A 19,337-nucleotide genomic window follows, 5' to 3' on the forward strand; every position below is an offset into this window, starting at 1 on the left:
AATAACTGTTTTGTTTCTTTAACAATAACTTGAATGCGCTATAGAATACTAAAAAACTTGATGCATTAGCCTATTATGAGTATCAAACATTGATGACATTCTGATGGTAATTTAACATGGTCAAAACATGGTTAAAGAATGAGATATTTTTGATACTTTGTATTTCACTTTGTACTCAATTTTCACCTCAATGATTCATGTAACGTTCCTCTTTCCTATTTACCCTTATCATACGAAATGCAATGAATTTAATATGCATTTTCTTAAGTTTTTTAAAAAAGAATATACATTTGTATCAATAGTTGTGTCAATGTGCTTAAATAAGTACAGATGCTGAGGTTTAATAACTTTTGAGGTGCTTTTATTCTTGATTTTCGAAAATACTAATTTTTACTACTTTAAAAAATTATCCAGGGCTTATATTACTAGTCGTTTTCGAAAAGGCGTTTGATTCGCTAGAATGGAAATTTATTCAAAAAGCATTGGTTAGGTTTTAATTTTGGTAGCAAGATCCGGAAATGGGTCTTAACTTTATACTCAAATATATCTAGTCTTGTCGTTAATAATGGATTTAGTTCTTGTCCATTCATAATTGAGAGAGGTGTTCGACAAGGGTGTGCTTTGTCTCCTTTATTATTTTCTTTGGCTGTAGAAATGCCGGCAATAAGTATTCGTAAGAACAATCATATATCTGGTATAAACATTTGGGATACTGAAATAAAATTTTCACAGTTGGCTGCTGACGATACCACTTGTTTTTTGAAAGATGTATTTTCTGCGCAAATTTTATTAGATTCCTTTAATGATTTTGAGAAGTGTTCAGGGTTAAAAGTCAATTTTTCGAAAACCGAAGCAACACGTATTGGTAGAAATAAATGTAACAAAGAAGGTTCCCTTCCTATTAAATGGACAGATGGTTTTAAAACCTTAGGTTTAAAATTTACCGCTTTTGAAGAAATGGTTTGTTCTAATTTAGATACATGCATAGAAAAAATGGAATCAATTATTAAAATGTGGCGGATCAAAAATCGTAATTCTTAAATCACTTGCAACATCGAAGCTTATTTATGTAATTTCATCTACAAATGTACCAAGATCTTATGTTATTAAAGTACAAAGGGACATTAATAACTTTTTATTGAATGGTAGTACTCCGAAAGTTAAATCGGAAGTTGTTCAAAAGTCTCCTAGCGAGGGGGGGGGGGGGGACTGAAAGCACCAAATTTTGAAGTACAGCTGTTATCCTTTCGTATTATGTGGGTAAACAGATTTTTGTCCGAACATGACTCTAAATGGAAACATGTTTCCAAAGCATTCTTCTCCCTTTTTGATTTAGAGGATTTATTTATGAGCAGATGTGAATTTGAGTTTTTAAATTTAAAAGCACCTCTAAATGTTATCTGCTTGGAAACGTTTCAAGGGTATTTTCATGCCGTTAAATGCATTTCATGTTAGAAAAGAATTTATTTGGTTCAATCCGTTTATCAAAGTTAACAGAACGAGTATTTTTTACAGATTTTGGTACACGAAAGGCATAAGGTTTATTAATGATATCGTAGATGATAAAGGCGAATTTTTGTCTCATGACGCTATTAACAAAAAATATATTCTGAATGTTACTTTTGTAAACATTCTATCTATTAAACTTGCTATACCACGTGACTGGAAAGATTTGTTATTACAACAACACATGTCACCTAAGAGCAACTCCTTTTGATTCATTTTTAAGCATGAGAATAAAAAAAATGCCTATTAGTAAATTACATGCTAAAGATTTATATTCACTTTTTATCGATCGAGTAAGTGTTTCTCCTATTTCACAACACAGGTGAGAAGAAAGTTTTAATATAGAAATTAGTGACGAAAAGTGGAACAATATTTATTCACTAGCTTTTAAAAGTACTAATGAAAGCAAACTACAAGCTTTTCAATATAAAATGTTACACAGAATTGTCTCACATAATTATCTCTTTGAAAAATATAATCTTTCTTTAACCAATGAATGTGCCAGTTGTAAAGAAATAGAAACTATAGAGCATAATTTTTTGAATGTATATAAATAAAACAATTTTGGAGAGAATTTTCTAATTGGTGGCATTTAGTTTTTGGAGTAAAAATATTTTTGAATAAAGACAGTGTCATTTTTGATATATTGAATTTTGATTACTTAGTGTTAAACTATTGTATTCTACAGGCAAAATATTACATTAATTATGTAAAGTACACACAATTAGACAGATTGTTCATATCTATGCAAGCTTTTCTCAAATTTTGAAAAGACGTCTGGAGATATTAGAATATTTATATCTTTCTAAAGACAAGCACGAGTCATTTGTCGACAGATGGGGGAATTTATGGAAGTATTTAATTAAATTTATTCTCGATATGCCATATGTCAATCACTTATGTATTGTATGTATGTATGCACTCTAGTTTGAACGTCAAAAAAGATCAATAAAAAAAATAAAAATAAATGGTTATTAATCAGTTCATTTATTTCATTCATTCATGCATTCCATTTTCTGTATCATCATACTCATTATGACGATTGACTGAGACTGACGACATTTCTAATATACGTCACTGCACAATTTCATATACACGTCACTTCACACCTAAACGATTTAAATAGAATAAAATCTTATTGCAAGAGCGCGGGAAAATATGTGTACGCCTTATTTATATATAGAGATTTAGTATTTCATTAACTGAATAGCCGCCTTTCAATGCTGACGTTTAAATGCTAAAGCAATATTTACAGGTTAGTTAATACTATTATTTGGAAAATATTATTTAGCTTCTCGATAGAGTTTAACCCTTTCACGTTCCGCCAAATTTGACGTAAACTTATGAAAAGACACTATCAAAGTTCAATCGCATATAGCATTCGCACTGAAGCTTACACAAAAGTGGTTGTGGGTCCATTTGAGAGATAATTGATTAAATATTTGAAAGAAATAAATATATCAGAAATTTTGTCTTCTGAAGTCACGTGTTATCTGTCCAAAAGTCACGTGACTTGCGGAAAAAAAGTAAAAAAATACAAAAATCTTGCGAAAAAGGTCGTTTGAAGACTTTTATAATGGCTAATAGGATATAGTTTTGGTGTCAAAGCAATGTCCTAAGTCTGATAGAAACAGGAAAGTTACAATTATGGTAAAGTTGGAGGAAATACGTGATGTATGCCTTCCAAACGTTGATGCCATCAATATGCAAAATAACGGATTTCAGCCGTTTTTTCGTCAAAAATCTTATCCTTGACACAAATTTTAGGTTAAACTATGTTTATTCAAGCAGCACATATAATTTTTACTTTAAAAGTAAGATTCAATGAATTACCAATAATTACTTTGGTGTTTTGGGCCTATGATGTATTAGTTTAAGGGGGGGGGGGGGGGGGGGGGTGCAATTAGGACACACATTATTTAAAAACATACAAACATTGTTTTTAATTTGAGTTAAGTATGTATTCACGACCCTCTTTTTGAAATTGAAAGTAAAGTTAAGTTAAGTAACATTTAATATAGGAAATTATTTTTTGACCTCCGGCTTTGAGGTTCGAACATGCAATCTTCTTCCTGCTGTGGGCTAGTGCAGCTTCCCACTGAACCATGGGAGTTCCAGTTTAAAACATTGAAATTTTAGTAGTTAACTGTTCCATTAACGAAGTGAGAGTAAACAAATAATCAGTCTGTTTTCGTTTAGAAATTAAGTCTCGATATAACATATAATTGTTGTAAATCACATCATTTTGAGCGAATATAGGATGATATCATACTTTAGTCTGCTACTTTTTTCTTAACTTTTACCAGTTTCTTTATTTCAACAAAAGTGTTTTCGGCATTGCCATAACCAGGCACTTCAGAAACAATGTTCTGTTACATCTATTTCAACCTAAAAATAAAATGACTTTTTGTCTGTTTTTGTCTCTTTTTCAATTAATTTGGAAATTACTGACCACAAATTGAGAGTGCATTTCAAGTAAATGATTGCGTTGGTACACTTACAATCACTTATTTCACTTGCGAACAAGTTTAAATCATACTATGAATAGTTTCCCTCAAAAATACACGGCGCAATTAATAAAAAAAAGTTATATTGCCCCCAAAATCAACAGTATATTTTCCCATACTCTACGGAAATATTGTGTTCAAAATTAAAAAAAACCACGGTTTTCACAGGAGAAAACGTTGTCCGTTAGGAGCGATTTGATACCAAACCGTACTCGCGAGAGGTTTTAGGCACCACGAATCACCCAGCTGTGATATAGGGGATTGATTTGAGCCATCAACCTCTTCTGTACGTCAACAAATGCCAAAGATTCAATACTTTACGCAAGCTAGTTGCCCAAAAATATAGCCCATCGGTAAAGAGTACCGATGGGAACAGGAAGGGGTTAATTCATTAAAAGTTAAATGGAAATATTATGATAGTTTTATTATAATCTGCAATACGGCTTTTCCGTACTTTTTACATAGTTTTATAGTAAAGTTAAGAATTACTGAATTACAGCTAGAAATTGTTTTATTGGCGATATTAATTCATGGTGTAATTTTAAAAGTGCTTTGTCGAATTCATTAGTCCGTCAGTCCTTGTCTCATTGTAGTTTGTGGTTTTGTATTTAGAGTATGAATGAATATAATTGTTTCCGAATTTATTGAAAGATTTGTTTATGTTGAAATAAATGTATATTTAAAGTTAATACAAGTGGTATCAAAGACACTGTCTAGTTATAGCCATCACGATAATTTGGTGTATGTCAAGTTCACTGTGACATATCCGCCATAGGTTATACAAAGCAACAATCAACGAAAACAAATTTGAAAGACGGGTATCGATGCAAGCCTTGAATTACGGACTCCGGACTTGAAACAGGCCAACATAAAATGTCATAGCTTGAACATGTTTATGAACGAGCAATCATCTACAAAACTGTGACAAAGCTGAAACATTAGACAACAAAACGAATATAACTTCTAAAAATAGTTGTAAATGGATGTATTGATAAAATGAAAAAAAGACACAAAACTTATAATTAAAAAAACCCAAAGTATCGCTCTTTGAGTACTGGAAGCTAGTTCAAATTCAATTGCACAAAAATGGAAATAATGTTCCATGGCCTATAGGATATTATCAATCAAACCACATCCAATTGACTTCTCATATATAAATCTGCATAGATATATTTTAACATGTTTAAAACTAAAGTGGATTCACACTGAAATGTCTCTCCTGTTCTTGAGTTCATAATTGAATTTATGTTGAAAGTAAAAAAAAGAAAGTTTATACCTTAGGCATTACATTATCTTACCATTAAGATTTCATGTTCAATAATCATAATGTCAAGGTGAGATTAAACCTTTCGGACAGTCATACAATCATTGTAACTACAAATTTAGTTAACCAGTAGCTAAAAGTATCTCAGAAACAAACCTTATATGACATACTCGCCTTATAACTATTTCATACAGTTTATAATGGTTTACTTTTAAAATTGTTATTACGATGGAGAGTTGTCTCATTGGCACTCACACCACATCTTCCTATATCTAGTTAAACTATACCTTTTCTTTCGTATCTGAAAAAGTTACCAAATCTGAAATATTTAACATTGACCAATAAACCATGCAAATAAGGTCTAGGTCAGATGGTACCGACGAAACAAATATATAAACCTTACAATCATTCCATAAAACAAATATAGTTCACATATTCCTTATAACATCTGAAAAACAGACACAACACGATTTAAATAACAATAACCAATGAATCAGGAACAACAAGATCAAGTAGCTATATAGTTATCAAAGGTACCAGGATTCTAATTTAGGTCAGATGATAACTGCCAGATAGACAAGTCCACAATAAAAGCATTCCATTCTCAAAGTATTATTTTAACTAAATGCTTATAGTATCCGCTAAAAAGACCAAAACACTACAGTTTACTTTGCTGGACCACTGAACCATGAAAATTAGATCAAGGTCAGATGACACCTGACAGATGGACATGTGGACATCAAAATCGTTCTAAACAACCATATATAGAAGAACTTTTTCATAAGGTATCTGAGATCCCGACTTAACCATGAAAACTTAATCCTGTTCAATGATCCATGAAATGAGCTCAAGGTCAAGTGAAAACTGTTTTTTGCGCACAGTATACTATAAACTGTGCGCATATTATACATAAACTGTGCGCACAATATATCATGTTATGTGCACAATATATAATTTTGTGCGCACAATATATATTTTTTTCTTTGCATGTTTCTAACAGTGCTCCGTAAAGTCTTGTTATGCATTTAAAAAAAAAGTTAATTTCAGTAATTTTCTTGTTGGACTACTGTTCATGCATACTGCTTGCAGAAAATCCTGTTCTGTTCAATAACTTTTCAGACTATTCAACATATATGTTCCTTCTGCTGGTTTCTATGAATGTTCCCACTTCTTTCTCTGAATGTTCCTATGGTTCGTTTATTTGTTGTTCATCTGTTTGTTCCTATGTATGTCCACGTCTGTTCTCCGTTTCACGGTAGGTATAGTGTCCGGCTAGGATCGTGGTTTTTCGAGTGATACCACATTTTCGAGTGAATATGATCAAAAATGTAAACAAACAAACTTCCCTTTTGACATGACGTGATATATAAGCGTGAGTTTATTATCCAAGGTCGTACAAGGTATTCTAGTACTTGAGATAAAAAGATATTATTAATCCGAAATTATTTTTCGTTAAAAATAAATTTAGACTTACCATGCTTTTATTCCAGAACAAAACCATTTTTATGCACATATCAATGCACATGTCAAAGGAAGTGCATCCACGGAATCTATATATCCTTGGATATACAGACAATTTATAAAAATTCTTGTTTATACTTTGAAAATGAAATTTTGAGACTGAATTCATTTTTATATGTTCGTTTTTTTCGAGAGCAGTCCGGATTTTTTCGAGTGCGTCCGTGGTTTCTCAAGTGATTATACAAGTTTCCTTTAGCTTAAATGTTATGTGTCAGTGTATTTACGTTTAAAAAATATAAAAAAAGTCATATTCAGTACTTTTAAAGGCACGAAACTAATGCGTTCATCAGTGGTGCACTAACACTTACATTATGTAAGAAAGTATCGTTCATTTGTATAACTATTTCTATTCCGTTATTTTTGGGTTTTCCCTTATCTATTTCTGTCTTTAATAACTGTGGTTTGTAGAACAAATTCGTAAAGCAAGTTTGAAGAACTGGTTGGATAGTATCTATATATAAGTCTTTAGTTAGTTATGTACGGACATTTTTTAGGCGGGAATATGGGTGGGGTTCTATAGTACTATATTAATCCGATACGTGGATTATTTGTTTCGAGGTTCTCACAGTAACTTTATAGAAACGACACATTTGCATAGTATATTATTTTTATTTATTTAAGTTAATGTGGTATCGCACAGAAAATAAGAAGTAACTGCTAGCAAACAAAGCCTACATTTTGATTTGCCTCTTATTTCGCCATGTAGATAGATTAGAAATGTTTCAAATTCGGACGAATTTATGAGGGAGAATTTAAATCTAGTTCTTTGTCACATCTTATAAATTATATGTACAATATCTTTGTGTGATGTCAACAATTATTATAAAACATACAAGAGGTACTCTAAAAAAAGAGTAATGAGAGACCATCTGAAAATTATATACATTATTTACTAAAAAAATTAGTAATATTAAATACTTCTTCTTTTCAATGACGACTTTGGAAGTATGAAAGAACATATCTTCATTTGTAAATATTTTATTTTTTTCGTCATCAGACAAATGCATAAAATTAACATTAAATAGAGATGCTTGATAACACAAGTAACAAAGCCAATCTTGATACACTGGACACATGTTTTTCATTACAATGGTTGTTTTTGACATTTTTTTAACATAAAGACCTTGGTACCTTCAAGTCTCAATTGTCAAAATGGCAGTACCACACTTCTTAACTTTGCACGTGGAATATACATAGTATATATGCAGCAATCGTGACTATTAAACATTTATTTGAACATTTTCATATAAAAAAAGAAGATGTGGTATGATTGCTAGTATGATTGCTTGTGGGACAACACTCCACAAGAGACCTAATGACACAGATATTAACATCTTAAGGTCAACATACTGCCTTCAACAATCAAAAATTGAATCAGTATTACACAAATGTTCAATATTAACTTCTTTAAACTTTGAATATACTCTGAAATTCAAATATTTCAGTCTATTATATATATTTTTTTGGCCAATAAAAAACATTTTTTGTTTATTCTGTTATCATTAATAAAAAAAAACGCATCAGCTTTTTTTTTACAGCATTTTATGTCCATATTGCAGCACTATATTTAATAACAGACATAACAAGAGTGTCAAAAAGTTTAGTAAAAGTAGAATACTCAAAACCACTATTTGCTTTGCATATAGCAATAAATAAGCCTAATGATCTGATGGCTGATTTTGCTACAATTTTCGCTATCTCATTACAATCTAAAAACTCGTTTAAAAATACACCTAGAAACATACGTATATTTTGATAAAATATTTACCTGCTTTCTGTTCAACATAAATTCAATTTTTGTTTGTTTGTGTCCCTAATTGTGCTAAGCTGGTGAACTTTTCATTTCATTGTTAATTATATATAAAATTTAAGTAAAATGTTTTTGTCAATGGAAATAAAATGGGGATGATTATCTTTGTTTGTGTGTGTGTTTTATAAATTGATTGTTTTAGTGTGTGAGGAGGGGACAGAGCACTTTTAGTATATATTTTTTATTACAGAGCATTGTTCTGATTTTTACTGCAGTCCAGTGTGTTTCTTTCTCCTTTTTTGAAAAGTCTGGAGTAAAATGTATTATTAACTGTAAGAACAAAAGTGCATTAAATGAATTTGAAAGATTATGAGTGCCTTCCACTATGTTCTAAAGACCGTTTTTAAAAGATCCAGTAATTTCTAGTTTAGCACCGGAAAGTTGTGGTAGAACATTTTGCGAACAGAAAACTTGCAGTTAATTGAAAAAGGTTTTAATGACTGTAGTAATATGTTTTGGTGATTTTTTTGGAAAATATGACATTGTCCTTCACTTGATTACAATTTAAACTATTAAAAAGTCTTTTTTTTTCATGTCAAGAATACCCTTTTTTATCACAATTTGCCTTGGAAAAACCTGGACAATTAGTTAATAAACCCAGACGATTTCACAGTTGCTCTCGAAAAAGTCCGGACAATAATAAACGCTGAATATGTAGGTTACATAAAAGGAAACTGTGCTTTTTAGCTCACCTGGCCCAAAGGGCCAAGTGAGCTTTTCTCATCACTTGGCGTCCGTCGTCCGTCGTCCGTCGTCCGTCGTCGTCCGGCGTTAGCTTTTACAAAAATCTTCTCCTCTGAAACTACTGGGCCAAATCAAACCAAACTTGGCCACAATCATCATTGGGGTATCTAGTTTAAAAAATGTGTGGGTGACCCAGTCATCCAACCAAGATGGCCGCCACGGCTAAAAATAGAACATAGGGGTAAAATGCAGTTTTTGGCTTATAACTCAAAAACCAAAGCATTTAGAGGAAATATGACATGTGGTAAAAATGTTTATCAGGTCAAGATCTATCTGCCCTGAAATTTTCAGATGAATCGGTTAACCTGTTGTTGGGTTGCTGCCCCTGAATTGGTAATTTTGAGGAAATTTTGCTGTTTTTGGTTAATATCTTGAATATTATTATAGATAGAGATAAACTGTAAACAGTTATAATGTTCAGCAAAGTTAGATTTACAAATAAGTCAACATTACCGAAATGGTCAACTGACCCCTTTAGGAGTTATTGCCCTTTATAGTCAATTTTTAACCATTTTTCATAAATCTAAGTAATCTTTTACAAAAATCTTCTCCTCTGAAACTACTGAGCCAAATTAATCCAAACTTGGCCACAATCATCTTTGGGGTATCTAGTTTAAAAAATGTGTGGCATGACCCGGTCAACCAACCAAGATGGCCGCCACGTCTAAAAATAGATCATAGGGGTAAAATGCAGTTTTTGGCTTATAACTCAAAAACCAAAGCATTTTGAGGAAATTTGACATGGGATAAAAATGTTTATCAGGTCAATATCTATCTGCCCTGAAATTTTCGGATGAATTGGACAATCGGTTGTTGGCTTGCTGCCCTCCAATTGGTACTTTTTAAAGAAATTTTGCCGTTTTTGGTTATTATCTTGAATACTATTATAGATAGAGATAAACTGTAAACAGCAATAATGTTCAGCAAAGTAAGATCTACAAATAAGTCAACATGACCTATGGTCAATTGACCCCTTAAGGAGTTATTGCCCTTTATAGTCAATTTTTAACAATTTTCATTAATTCGGTAAATTTATGTAAATTTTTACCAAATATTTTTCTCTGTTACTAATGGGCAAGGTTCATTATAGATATAATTGTAAGAAGCAAGAACGTTCAGTAAAGTAAGAACTTCAAACACATCACCATCACCAAAATACAATTTTGTCATGAATCCATTTGTGTCCTTTGTTTAATATGCACATAGACCAAGGTGAGCGACACAGGCTCTTTAGAGCCTCTAGTTTGTTGATCCAAACATGTGTAGTATTCAAAATAAGATTGGTTGTCATGTAAAAAAAACTAGTATAATTAAGAAATAGCAGTTAATTGACCTTAACGCATGTTGTTTTACTCGAAAAAGCCCGAAGTACAGTCGAAAAAAAAGTGGACCGAATCACTCGAAAAATCACGATCCTAGCCAGACACTATATACTTACCGTGTGTTTATTCTACCAAATCGTTTCTTTGTATGTTCCCCTGTTCGTACATATATGAGTTCTTCTGTATTTTCATCCTATTCGTTTCTTTGTATGTCCCACTGTTTGTTCCTCTGTTTGTTCAGCCTTTCTTTTGATTGTATTCATCTATTTAGTTCTTTCCATGAAATGTCCCCGTTCATTCCTTGTATTTTACAATGATTTGTTCCTTTATTTGTCTGTTCATCGTTCCCTGTATATACCTGTTTCCTTCATGTATGTTCCTCTCATCGTTCTGTTATATATTCTCCGGTTCGGTTCATGTATGTTTTTTTTTGTTCGTTACTATGGACTTTCTCCCTGTTCGTCCTTTTACATGTTCGTGCTGTTTGTTCTTTTGTATGTTGCCCGCTCGTTCCCTGTTCGTTACTTTGTTTATTTCCCACGTACGTTCCTTTGACTGTCTCTTGTTCGTTCCAGGAAACTGAACTTCAATGACAGTTTTGTATCCAGAGCCGTACTGACGTTTTGCCAATGTATACCTCATGTGACATATGATTGAACCAAATGTTTTCGGTTTAACGTAGATAAACATGTAATGCTATACATACATGTATATAGTTAAAACCATAATTATGTCAACTTTAAGAGTTTTAGGAATACTCTTTATTTTTGACGAAAACTACTTTCACAATATCTTGTTAAACGCTCAAATGATGTTTACATTTGCAGCTGCAGGAATAGTGAAGTGAATTCCATCATAAAAAAATGTGCACATGTAAAACACACAAATTACGACAGATCAGACAAACAATGATTAAATTTACAATATCAAAACAGTGTACTGAGACAATAGATCAAGTACACTTAGAGGATTTAAGCATTTAGGAAAATTACAGGACTTCCCATAATTTTTTATAAACTTCCCCATAAACTCATGTGAAGGATTACTTTTGTTAACGAGTTATTTTACTCTACAACAACAACAAATAAATATAATTCGATAACTATTCTTAAAAATACTTACCAGGATTAAGAGTCTCATTAAAACAATAAATTCCAACATCGTCAGAATGTAAGCATTTACCAACTGCTCCTCCGACTCTGCAGTCATCCAATTTACTTTCCGATCCAGAGCATCTCACATTGGTTTTCCATATATCTCCTGTACCACTTAAAACTGTGTCACCTACAGAAGTGCCATTGCTGATAAAAATGAAAAGAAATAATGTCAATAAAGTTAATCTAATTGCAGAAAATGCAAAAGCTTCTTTCTTGTAGACAAGCCAATAGAAAAAGCTGTTTAATTGAACAAGATGACAACAACCGCCCTCCCCACATCCACACGGACATTTCCCAATTATGTATATATGCAGGTTATTTATTGCGTTTTTTTATTTCACACCATGTGATCAAATATAAACTGGCTATGTCTTTTATTGAAAATCTACGAGTTTTTTGCAAAATTAGAAAATGTCATGCCATAGATACAAATAAATTTTAACTAACATGTCTCTCCTTGGTATGAATCTCCTGGCTTTGAGGTCACAATAACTTTACATCATACTAACTTTGTTTGAATCCAGTAGATATGCAACAATATTCGTGATTGTAAACTAGTTTTGATGTTGTTAGTTCTTCAAAAAAGGTTTGAGTATTTCAGATGTCCTTTTGTCGTAGCCAAGTTTTTGATGATATCTGCTATTTGTGATTCCGATTAGGACTCACTATACTAAAATAGCGCTTTATGCATTACACTGGTGTTAGGAGTAGTGATAATTGTGAATTTATTCGACTGAGAAGATAGAAAGTTCATCGGAGATAGCAACTAAAATATATATTTATAGGTCGTTCTTATGTTGTACTGTTACACTACTGTCCAAGGTTAGGGGATGGTTAGGATCCCGTTAACATATATAATCCCGACACATTCTGAATGTATGTGCCTGTCCTAATTCAGGAGCCTGTAATACAGTAGTCGTTGTTTGTTAATGTGTTACATATTTGTATTTCGTTAACTGTTTTTTAAAAAAAATAATCCGTCCGCTGTCTCGTTTGAATTGTTTTACATTTGTCATTTCGGGGTCACTCATAGCTGACTATGCGGAATGGGATTTGCTCATTATTGAAGGCCGTACAGTGACCTATAGTTGATTTGATGTCATTTGGTCTCTTGTTGAGAGTTGTCTCATTGGCAATCATACCACATCTTGTATATGTAATAGACCCCTTCAAAAGAGGAAATATTTGTTAGGCAACTACCCCCAAAAATGTGGATGTTTCAAAGTTATATGTTTCTACATTAGCTAGAGGTAGATGGGGAGGGTTCAGCGCTCATAAAACATGTTTCAGGAGCCTGTAATTCAGTGGTTGTCGTTTGTTTATGTGTTACATATTTGTTTTTCGTTCATTTTTATTTACATAAATAAGGCCGTTAGTTTGCTCGTTTGAATTGTTTTACATTGTCTTATTCAGATTCAAATTCAAATGTGGCGTAATGTTTGTGCCTTTTCGCCATCGTTTGTGACGTCATTTTAGAATTTACGATTTACTGCGTTTAGGCCTGAACTGAATCGGGTGTGTCTTGTGTGCTGTTCTTAGCATTATGTATTCGGGTTAAGTTTTCAGTAATTAGCTAATACTTCAGATTCATTATGTATATCTCTTTCATATTCATTTGATAAAATTTACTGTTTACAATAGCATTAATTGTTCTAAATAATAAGGATATTCCTATCCCAAGCATAAAAACTACGCCGTATTTGGCACAACCTTTTTCAATTTTTGGTATTCAGTGCTGTACAACTTTGTTCTTTTTTTCACTTTCGAACTTTTATATCTGGGCGTCACTGGTGAGTCTTGTGTTGACGAGGCGCGTTTTTGACGTATTGAATTTTAAACCTGATTCTTTTTATTATCTATCAATCATGTGTTTCTTTGTCTAATATGTTCTCCTATTTATTTGTATTGTAGTCCTGTAATATTATGTTGTCATTTCAATGTTATATTTAACTTTGCCATTAAAGTGCGAGGTTTGGCATGCCACACAACTAGGTTCAACCCACCATTTTTATTCCCCTTTACAAATGTCCTGTACCAAGTCAGGAAGATGGCCATTGTTATATTATTGTTTGTTTCTGTGTGTGTTGCATTTTAATGTTGTGTCGTTTGTTTTCTCTTATTTTTGAGATATTACGATAAGACGTGGCACGGTACTTGTTTATCCCAAATTCATGTATTTGGTTTAGATGTTATGTTTGTTGTTCTCGTGGGATTTTGTCTGATGCTTGGTCCGTTTCTGTGTGTGTTGCGTTTCAGTGTTGTGTCGTTGTTCTCCTCTTATATTTAATGCGTTTCGCTCGGTTTTAGTTTGTTACCCCGATTTAGTTTTTTGTCCATGAATTTACGAGTTTTGAACAGCGGTATACTACTGTTGCCTTTATTTATCGAGGCCTTTTATAGCTGACTATACGGTATTGGCTTTGCTCATTGTTGAAGGCCGTACGATGACCTATAATTGTTAATGTCTGTGCCATTTTGGTCTTTTTTATGGATAGTTGTCTCATTGGCAATCATACCACATCTTCTTTTTTATATTTACCCCGCCGCATTTTTGCGTCTGTCCTAAGTCAGAAACCTCTAGTTATTATATAGAAAAAAAAAGAATATATAGTATGATTGCCAAACAGACAACTGTTCACAAGAGACCAAAATGACACATGCATTAACAACTATAGGTCACCGTACGACCTTTAACAATGAGCAAAGCCCATACTGCGTAGTCAGTTTTGTATATGTTTTAATTTTGGTTCATCTATATGGTTCGGAGTATAGAATAGCATCAATTTTCTTGTTCTAGTGTACATTTGGTTTCGGGGTCTGCCTCTGAGTGTGGGATTTCTCACGATGTTGAAGACCCATGTGTGGCCTTGGACTGACCTGATTATTTTAAGTTGAGTTGTTATCTCTTTGACACATTCCCCGTTTCCTTTCTTTATTATATACATGTAGCTATCAAAGATACTTTTCTAAAAGAAACAAAAGACTCTGTCTTTGAATATGTAATTTGTTTCTTAAAACCGGTAGATCATACTCAAATCAAATAAGTTAATTTAGGAACAACATGCTGACAAACATAACTCTTTTTGTTATGGACACGAAACTCATTATGCAGTAGTTGGGAAATTGATTAAATAAAGTTTAAATTGTCTGTATAAAACGTCGAAACATTTTCACATCAATATGTGAATGTCATACACGTACAGCTGCGATATCGTAGCGGATATAGAATAGTTGCCGTTGACTGTATTTCATATACAATTTGTCTGTACTCACTACTCAGAAACATATATTCATAAACGTTTTTTTTATAGATTATGCACAATGGCTATTTAACTCATTTTTTGGGAGATTCATGTGTCTTTTAAGGATACATATATTATATAAATATAAATGTCTAAGAATATAACGTAAACACGCTAATTGATACATTAACAGTTTTATTAGATTTTCTCAATAGAAATACGCAATATTTCGCTAGACTAACAAGCTTCATCAGGCATGTGCATCAGGTTCAAGAGTTCGTAACTGGTGCATCTAAATTCTTCCTTGTGTATCCCAATTTTGATTTTTCTCAATGATTTGAAATGTGACGTTTTCAAAATCATGTCCTTCTCTTACAGGATGTCTTGCGATTTGGCAGTTTCTTTCTTTTTTGTAAAATGACCGATGGTTATTTAGTCTTTCTGTTTCACCATCATATTGCAACTTGAAAGTTCCACACGTTAGCACATAACTACAATTTTGTGTTTTGCAATTGGATGTTATAAATATGTTGTATTCTTTCTTTGTAACACTGCTGACGAATTTGTTTTCAATGTTGGCGACACAGAATATAAATTTAAATAATATAATAACAATATCCTTTAACTCTACTTTCCGCTATATAGATGACGTTCTTTCACTAAACAATTCAAAATTTGGTGACTATGTAGATCGCATCTATCCCATCGAATTGGAGATAAAGGATACTACAGATACAGTTAAGTCGGCTTCATATCTTGACTTACATCTAGAAATTGACAATGAGGGTCGGTTGAAGACAAAACTTTACGACAAAAGAGATGATTTCAGCTTCCCAATTGTGAACTTTCCATTTCTAAGTAGCAACATTCCAGCAGCACCTGCATACGGGGTATATATCTCCCAATTGATACGATATTCCCGTGCTTGCATTTCCTATCATGATTTTCTTGATAGAGGGTTACTGCTCACAAGGAAGCTATTAATCCAAGAGTTCCAAATGGTGAAGTTGAAATCATCCCTTCGTAAATTTTACGGACGCCATCACGAGTTGGTTGACCGTTATGGAATAACCGTTTCACAAATGATATCGGATATGTTCCTTACGTCGTAACTACAATCCCCTTCCTTTTCATGAATTTGACCTACCGAATTAAACTATTTACCGGATTTGTAATCACATAAGCAACACGACGGGTGCCGCATGTGGAGCAGGATCTGCTTACCCATCCGGAGCACCTGAGATCACCCCTAGTTTTTGGTGGGGTTCGTGTTGTTTATTCTTTAGTTTTCTATGTTGTGTCATGTGTACTATTGTTTTTCTGTTTGACTTTTTCATTTTTAGCCATGGCGTTGTCAGTTTGTTTTAGATTTACGAGTTTGACTGTCCCTTTGGTGTCTTTCGTCCCTCTTTTAAACCTTCCTTATGGTTTATAAACTCCTATTGTCGTTATCTCCATTTAAGATACTTTGATAGTTTTTGGGTCTGCGATAAGCCATGACGGGGAGATGGAAAAATCTCTTTCAAGAATGGATCATTTTCAATAAGGCGCCAGTTTTTATGTACAATGGATGAAAGATTTGTCAGTTCAGGATGAAAGGTGACAACGAATGGAATTTTACTTGTCTGTGCCGTCTTTTCCTTCAATGTATTCAAATAGGTTTGTTCGGTCTTTTTATTTTGCTTAACCGAAAGCTTCTGAAATGTTTTTGTTTTTATAACCACTTGATTTAAGTTGCTGTCTGAGTTGCCCCAAACGATTTTTTCATTTTGATTCATATTCGTGTTTGTCAGTTTTTTTGGTGTGAAGGTCGGTTGTCATTACTCCGTTCTCTAAAGTTATGGTGTTGTCGAGAAACGCAATTTTCCCATTCGAAACTTCAAATGTGAACTAAATAGATTGATGATAGTTATTACAGAAATCTAGAAAATCTTGTAGATGTTCTGCAGTTGCGGTCCATTTGATGTCGATAACATCAATATAACGAATCACGACAAGTGTTTATATAGTACACTCAAAAGGATGCGTTCTTCGAGAATCCCCATAAAAATGTTGGCAAAAAAGGTGCCATTTTGGTCCCCCTACCAGTACCGTTAATCTGCAAGTAGTGCTAGCGCTGGTCGTTGAATCCACAATTATTGTTTTCAAGCACTTGTTTCAGCAACTGAAACACAGTCGGTAGATAATTTTTATCCGCACGATTGTTCCGTACTTTTGTGTATTAAGAACACACATTCATAGAAACCAAAATTGTGTTGTTTGGTAAGGGATTTAATTAATCCCTTTTTTAAATAATCAGTTGTATCTTGAATGTAGGATGGCATTGTTCTAACATGTAATCTAAGATGGTCATCAACGAATTCAGATATGTTTTTTGGTTGGGTAGGATCACAATCTAATTGTTTGTAGAATTTGGTGTCAGAAAGCTGATGATTCCCTTCCTCAATGTAGTCGGTTTTCATCATCACCTGCATTCCCTTTGTCTGCTTGTTTAATAACAATATCATCTCGATTTTTTATGTTGTTCATGGCTGGCTTTCTTGTTCTGAGAGATTCCGTATGCGTTTGCCACTGAATAATGATTTTACTTTAGTTTTGATTGATGATATTATAAGAGATTCTAGATTATCGTTCTTACTTCTTGGTGGATTCCATTTGCTTTTCTTTTTAAATCTAGGGATGCACATGCCTTCTTTATCACTCTCATATTCAAAATCATTCATTTCGGCTTCCTGTAACATTTTTTTTGTTTTGATTATTTAAATGATCTTTTAGGCGCAGACGCCTTGCAAATTTCTCTACATCTGTCTCCAATTACAGATTGTTGGTATTGGCTGGTAAACATGTAAGGGAATAATTTAGTTGTCAACAGAATTGACCAACCCCGAAGAAAAATTGGTAAGTAGGGGTCTAAAATCACTATATGTTCTTTCAACCAATTTGTTTGCCTACAACCAATTAGTTTCCTTGCATTCAATAAATGTTTCTTCAATGAATACATTTTCCTACATTCAATAGTGCAATTAAAAATAGTAAAGCAATACAATAAAAGTAAAATACTATTTTCATTAAAACATCCAATCTGTTAAATCATTTCCATACCTGTATCCCAATTGTCTACAAGCCACTCGAGCGTCGGCATCATCAAAGTCATTAGCACAGACAGTCCCCCATGTACCGTATTTAAAAATCTCAAGTCTTTGGGAAACAGTCCTTATGTCACCTAAAAGGATAAAAAGTTTGTAAACCACATTTCCTATCTTTTATAGTAAAACATCTACGAGAGTCGTTTTTGTAACTTCTAGTCATCAAGTATTTCCACCAGCGATGTAGGCTACCGGCATAAAAATAAACAATTCACAATAATGAACATGAATATGACACATAAATAAAATTCAGTTTGTGCCTGTTTCAGCAACTATTTATGTAATCATAAATTGTAATTGAGTTTGAACGTTTTACGTTTCTCAAATCATGCAGCATTTACCAGTGTCTGAGCAGAAAGTTGATGCACCAGGGGTATGTCAAAAAATGTCTCGTCCTTTTCCTAAAAAAGTTCATCAGAAGGTACCAAGACCTTGTTGATAAATATTCCGTATCAACTTCACGAATAATACATGATGGTCTTGATGTATAGATTCTGCATAGTAACTTTCTTAATCATCTTAACAACGTGTTATGTTGATCTTTCAATTGTCTTTGTTCTATTAATAATATTATTTTTACTGTTTGGATTGTATTCTGTGATATCCATTTGACGTGGATCGGTACTTATACATCCCGTCAAAGTATTTGTATAATCTTTCATTTTTGCGTGTTTGTTTTGTGTTTCTTTGGTTCTTATATTGTGACTCTGTACTTTAAAAGAAACCGTCATTATGTTATTGTTTTATTATATGTCATTATTTTATATTTCTGTTATAAATTAGTAAATACGTTGAACGACAATCGACAAAATTATTTTAATCGCGTAGTGGTATTAATAAACAGACAATATAAATGTAAAACTGAGAGTAGAAATGGAGAATGTATCAAACAAACTACACCTTGACTAAAGAGCAGAAAACAGTGGAAGGCCACCATTGGTCTTCAACACAGCGAGACAATGCCGCATCCGGCGGCGAAACTGACGGAAACAAATTAAAATCACATATTTATAATCGGTAAAACGTCGTCTGTAATTGCGGGTATGTATCATAGCAGTTACTTTGAAATGATGCCTTGAATATGAGTGACGTTATCCACTCAAAATAAAGGTTCCAAA

The 19,337-nt window shown here is 32.9% G+C and overlaps 1 protein-coding gene across 1 annotated transcript in view; it reads right to left on the reverse strand.

The window, feature by feature from the left end:
• The window catches only part of LOC134716925 (scavenger receptor cysteine-rich type 1 protein M160-like), a 105,690-nt gene that overhangs the window by 74,455 nt on the left and 11,898 nt on the right, over positions 1-19,337 (reverse strand). The window contains exons 3-4 of the mRNA XM_063579944.1: positions 18,176-18,296; positions 11,797-11,975 (exon numbers count right to left, since the gene is read on the reverse strand). Of these exons, the coding sequence (XP_063436014.1) occupies positions 11,797-11,975; positions 18,176-18,296 (300 nt within the window). The remainder of the gene's footprint in view (positions 1-11,796; positions 11,976-18,175; positions 18,297-19,337) is intronic.

Source organism: Mytilus trossulus, chromosome 4 (genome assembly GCF_036588685.1).
Source record: "Mytilus trossulus isolate FHL-02 chromosome 4, PNRI_Mtr1.1.1.hap1, whole genome shotgun sequence".
In the NCBI taxonomy this organism is placed as follows: Eukaryota; Metazoa; Mollusca; class Bivalvia; order Mytilida; family Mytilidae; genus Mytilus; species Mytilus trossulus.